At 39.5% G+C, this 6,174-nt stretch overlaps 1 protein-coding gene across 1 annotated transcript; it reads left to right on the top strand.

Moving 5' to 3' along the window:
• Nucleotides 1–889: 889 nt before the first annotated feature.
• On the top strand, nucleotides 890–4,374 carry LOC308294575 (uncharacterized protein). The gene is made up of 3 exons (XM_080737307.1): nucleotides 890–916; nucleotides 2,556–2,634; nucleotides 2,917–4,374. The coding sequence occupies exon 3, from the start codon at nucleotides 2,965–2,967 to the stop codon at nucleotides 4,342–4,344; it is 1,380 nt and encodes a 459-aa protein (XP_080593433.1). The 5' UTR covers nucleotides 890–916; nucleotides 2,556–2,634; nucleotides 2,917–2,964; the 3' UTR covers nucleotides 4,345–4,374.
• The last annotated feature ends 1,800 nt before the right edge of the window (nucleotides 4,375–6,174 follow it).

Here is a 6,174-nt window from a genome sequence, read left to right as displayed (position 1 = left end):
GCGGCCTGAAAAGGTTGAGAACTACTGGGCTACAGTATACAGTATATATTTATTTGTATGTTTATTTGTGCGGGAAAGCACATATCTTCCGGGCACAGGTCTCCGCCAAGGCAGGCATCCTGGTAGCGCTATAATAGGCCAATGTGAAATGTGGCATGTGTTCTTTGCCAATCTTAAGCCTTTCACGGCAATCGGATGCTGCATGCATGATTTGAGGCATTGTGTTCCAAAAATGTGTTTTGCAAAGGTCTATACCTAATGGTGGCACTATAACAGGCCAATGTGAAAAGGTGGCATTTGTTCCTTGACCTAGTGGGAATATGTGTGGCAAAGTTAATGGTAATCACAAGCTGCGTTGATGATTTGAGGGATTTTGTTCAAAACAGAGCAATCCTGCAAACTTTGGAGCCAATATTAGCCAATTAGGATGAAATATGAATTATCATACAGAAAACAAGCCACATTACAAAAAAGAACACTTATAAACATTACTAAAAGGGTACAAACAGGAGAGAAAAAAACTACCTTAAAAAGTGTCTTGTTTTGACCTATATTGTAGGAGTATAGGCCTGTATTGTGCTGTCAGAAGGAGTAACCCTACATGTATAATAATCAAGTGGGGTTGTGTACTTTGTCAACCATTGATAAGATAGCACAGTTGCGTTCCCATAGCTACCAGACAGACAGTTTCACTTTCACTTGTAGGCCTATTTCTGGGAAATGGCATGATCTGCTGTAAAGCACATGCTCTCTCTCTCTCTCTCTCTCTCTCTCTCTCTCTCTCTCTCTCTCTCTCTCTCTCTCTCTCTCTCTATCTCTCTCTACCTCTCTTTTCTCGCCCGCTTTAAGAGGCTGCACAGAGCAGCACAGCTCACAATCTGTCCTGTTGTTTGGGAGCAGCGACCAACTCAACACGGTGAGTCACATACAGGACTTATAATACACTGCTTTAGTGGCTTTTTCATTTTTGTACAAATTGAACCAAATGGAATGTTGTACCTGTAAGGGTCCATTTGTTCACTCTCAGAGTTACAGACCACTATTAAGGGTCCATTTGACCCCTCAAGGACCCCTGAATTGTGAAAACAGTATATGACATTGTGTGTGTGTGTGTGTGTGTGTGTGTGTGTGTGTGTGTGTGTGTGTGTGTGTGTGTGTGTGTGTGTGTGTGTGTGTGTGTGTGTGTGTGTATGTACACACAAATGCACAATATGAAGAAAATGTTCTTATGATTTATTTTTACTCACTGACCGTACTTTAGGCCTAACTAGAATTTGACTAACTCTCCCTTGTAGTCTTAGGCTTAGGCTGTACTGTATTTCCCCAGGTGTACTGTTGAATCTAGTAATAATGGGTGTGTTATTTGTTCCCAATGATTATATTGTGTACTTTGTGCAGCAGTGATTATGGTCCAAAGAACATTTTGCATACAACTTTATTACCCAGCATTATGGTGATTTCTGATCAGCCTGAGAAGAGTTATTTTTTTGTAAAAAAAATAAATAAATGTAAAGCTCTGTATTATGATAATAATCATTGCTTTAAAAAAGTATTTGTTCAGTAACAAACATTTTCAGGGGGGTCAACAATGTCATCCATTCAGGAGAGAGAACCTTCCAATTTCACTTGTTTATCCTGTATTCTGCATGAGTTCTCTCTAGTGGATGAAATTGGTATCCCAACCTGAAAATGTTGTTTACTAAAGAGCTTCAGAGATGAGGAGACCCCCAGTTAATGAAAAGACACTCAACAATGATTGCTATCAGAATAGAGGCGTTTAACACTTATTTGATCAAACAATATACGAACGTTCACAATGATGCATTGTGAGCTTGCTGATCGTCTATTTTCATATCATACAGATCCATCTAAAAAATTAATATTGTGTGCATTTTCTTCAAAGTTTCATATATTTCTTGGAACTTTGATATATTCTAGATATTGCACATGCAGTGAATTATTCCAAACCTTTTTTGTTAAAATGTTGATGGCACACAGCTCATGAATATCAAATTCCATATTTCAAAATATTACAATATTACACAAGAGACCACTCAAAACATGGATTTATAATTGAGAAATGTCAACCTTCTGAAGTCAGAGTTGCTTGACGTCCAGTGGGAAATATCTGTAGTCAGTTATGATTTGGGGTGCTATGGCATATTTTTTAAGATGGATCTGTATATGGTTAAGAAAATGTCCCCTCTTTTTTCTTTTTACAATATGTATTGTACACAAGAATATGAACCATTGTAGACCAGTTCAGAATCTTTGCAAACAAACATTTACAGCAGGGTGGTAATTCCGTGTAGAATGTCTATGCAAGTCTACACAGTATAAAATACAGTATCCAGGGAACATTAAAAACTAGTTTGTCCACCTGGCGATTTATGGAACAAAATAATATATTTCTAATTGTCAATAACATCATCAGTGTTGCGTTCTTCCAGATATAAGGTTAATGAATAATACTGCTCCAATGGTATTATCTAGCCGGAAATACATTTTTGTTGTGGTGATGTCATGGTGATTTTGTCTATTTTCTCTGTCTCAAGGTGTGAATGAAAAACAATCTGGATTGGAGGTGAAAGCCACATTTAACAGCAACACTGAGATACCTCACCTTAGTAACAGGTACAGTATGAAGCCTGAATTATTATCATGGCATGCATTAAAAATGTAATACTGATTATTCACCTAGAGATCCAGGCTCTCTGTAGTTAGTTGGTACACAAAACAACAAGGCCATATCGTTGCATCAAACGTCTTATGCATGGTCACATGTTCCCTGTGTCTATTCTTTTATACGGTCTATATTTGTGAACTTGTAGATCTGCTATTATTGCAACAGTTTTTAACAAAAAAACAGAAAAACTATTTCAAGTGGTTGTACTCCTTTTTTTCTCTCCCATCCAGGTGTCAACTTTGTCATCTTCCTCTTTACTTGGGGGACACGTGAACTAAATGGGGAACGTGGTCACTGAGACCTTGGACAGCATCCCAGTCGTGGGGCATGTCAAAGGTGTCGTTCACAATATCGCCGGAGATCACAAAGGGGCGATGAAAGCCTACCTGGCCTCCAGCAGGAGTATGGTGCTCCTTGCTAGTGCGGTGGTGGCGGGCCCAGCGGGGGCAGCAACAGTGGGGGTGGTGACAGACTCGCTGGTGTCTGTCGTGACAAACAAAGCAGTCGGATTCGTCAGAAATGTCGAGAGAATCGGTGAGGCGGACAGTCTGGGAGAAGCACTCGTTGGGGTGGGGAAGATGGGCCTGGACATCGGGCTGGACCCTTCCAGTGACGCAGAGGCTGCTGGGGGAACGCCCCGGTCAGTCGGCAAACAAGCACTGAAATCTACCTCGAAGACAGTAGCAAAACAAGTCGCAAAGAAGGTTGCGGTAAACCAAATAGTGAAATCTGTCACTGACGTGACTCTCGATCCATCGCGTGAAAGGTCCAAACCGTTCAGTGACACAGAATCAGAATCATACCTGCACACTTTCAAAATCATGCCAGCAGACATTCAGACAGATTCAGCTGTAAGGTCTAGACCTAATGGTGGCAACAAAAAGACAAATAGTGGCAACACGTCCAGTCAGGCAGGTTCAGGTGAAAGGTCCAGTGAGTCAGACAGTGGATTCGCTCAATCATCTTCAGATAGCGGTACAACCATGAGTTCATACATATCCAGTGATTGGGATGATGATGAGGACTCATTTGACTCGTCTGACGATAAAGTAGATTTAACTCAAGTTAAACATGGGTATATCTATTTTTTCCGTTGCGAAGGTGGATTTTACAAAGTTGGCTTGACAAAGAGGGACATAGAGCTTAGGCTTAACGAACACAAGAGAAAAGAAAACCCAGCGCTAAGACCAAGACAAGATGAAATCATTCAAGTCTTTGCATGTGATGATGTGTGGCTAGCTGAGACAACGATCCTCCAAATAGCTGAAAATACAAGAATTGACGGAACTGAATATTTGAGCGAGAATATTGAAAGTGTTATCAAAAGCGTTGTCGCAGAAGTCAACTCACAGCAAGAGTCACAATTGCAAATCTCATATTATATATTAAATGCTGAAAACAAGATCGTGAAAGTTAATAACAAGTTGCAGATCTTTGTCAATACCCACACTGGCAGCACCATCACCCTTGAGGTCAAGCTAAGCGATACCATTGAGAGCGTGAAGGCTAAAATCCAGGACAAGATAGGCATTCCCCCTGAAGAGCAGAATTTGATCTTTGCTGGCAAGCCACTGGAAGATGACCACACCCTGCTTCAATACAACATCCAGAACTTATCCACCCTCCACCTGGTGCTGCGTCTGAGGGGAGGACAGTAAATAATTCCAAACGAGGAGTCCACACTCCATCTATTATTATTTCAAAACATAAAAAAAAAACATTCCCCCAAAAGATTACAGTAATTTCATGAAGAAATCAATGAAATGCGCTTTTATTCATTGTACTGTTTTTAAACATTGAATATTGGAACATTTACATTAAAAAACTAATTTCAGGGGCGCCCGCTGGCCTGGTGGTCAAGGCGCATACCACATACTAGGCTATGATGTCTGCTGGCATCGCTGGTTCCATTCCCGATCTGGACGACCTTTGCCACATGCCATTCCCCATCTCTCTCCTCATTTCCTGTCAGTCTACTGTCCTATCGAATAAAGGCATAAAATGCTATTATTATCATTGTGACAGTCTTACTACTACAGTAATACTAGTTGTGTATGCAAAAAAAGAAAAACTGTTCTACATTGTCTACTGCCTCCCTCTTCATATTTGTATGCATGCATCCAAATATATGCTTTATTATACTGATATCACTTTATTGATGTAGGGTATGTAAAAGGTATACATAATCAAAATGTTTATTAAATTAATTCATGTAAATGTTTAGTTATTTACTGTCCCAAATAAATGTGTAAAATAGGAAGAATGATTATGTAAAGTGAAAGTGTGTGGCTCCTTTAATGTTTTTTTTTCTTTCTTTCTTTCTTTCTTTTATACAGGAGGCAGTTGTCTTGTTTGGCTACATTTAGACAATAAACCCTTTTGTAAATCCCGCCCCATTCTGCCCTGTTACTATGATGGGACATTAACCCTGGGCAGATTGTTTTTATAGTGGAAGTGGATGGGATTTTTTTCCCCTTCATAGCCTCATTACAGCTATATAAAGTACCAAAGGAAAAACACCTAGGTGATATTAATAAAAAGGGAAGACAAAGGTACAGTAGTTACATTGCAAAACATGGGGTTTACCCGAAAATATATGTTTTAATGTGTTTAATCCCAGTGGGACAGAATCCTCTTTGCAGATTCTTTTATAGTGGAAGTGGATGGGATTTTTTTTCCCTTCATAGCCTCATTACAGCTATATAAAGTACCACAAAAAACACATCTACGTGATATTAATAAAAAGGGAAGAAAAAGGTACAGTAATTACATAGCAAAACAGTAGTTTTCCCCCGAAAAATAAATGTTTTAATTAGTTTAATCCTCTGGATCAGAGATAGAAAGAGAAGCGCATTGCATCTTGGGTACTAGGAAGAGGACAGAGAGAATGTTTCTCCTCACATAATAGGCTGGCTTTTCGTAATTCTGCCCATTTAAATTATATGTACCCAATCGTGACTCTTAGACCATTGATAAGGTACATGTGAACTAGTTTGTTGAAGCTTATTCGTTATGATGAGCGAGATCGCTTGACGCTTGCCGTCGCTATCACCGTACCGGCCGATCTCCGTGTCGCGCACTGCGGACAGTTTTTGAAAGCCTGAAGCAACATTCTCCACTGCACAAACTCCACCCCCGATAGCAAAAAGTGAATGTTTTTTTCTGGTTGGCCAGTCAGGGAGTCTCAGGGACCAATCAGAAGGCTGACAAACGGTCTATTCTACATGAATTAAGATGTGTCTTTTCATAAAAAAAAGTATGATCAAAAGTGTGATTAAAGCATCACTACTAAAATAAATGTACCAATATAAACCCCACGTTCTTGCAGTATCAAAGTGTTATTGGAGGTAAACAACCCAGTTGTATTTGTACTTTAACTTAGTGAAAAATGCTTTAGGAGTTGCAAACTTGTACTTGCATTAGTCCACTGATTTTAAGGTTAGGATGAATAAGGAATTAGTTACTGTCAAATCATTAGTAAAATACCT

Source organism: Nannobrachium achirus (genome assembly GCF_963921795.1).
Source record: "Nannobrachium achirus genome assembly, chromosome: 11".
Taxonomy (NCBI): domain Eukaryota; kingdom Metazoa; phylum Chordata; class Actinopteri; order Myctophiformes; family Myctophidae; genus Nannobrachium; species Nannobrachium achirus.
The sequence above is the reverse complement of the archived record's forward strand: the minus strand, read 5'-3'. Positions and strand labels throughout refer to the sequence as shown.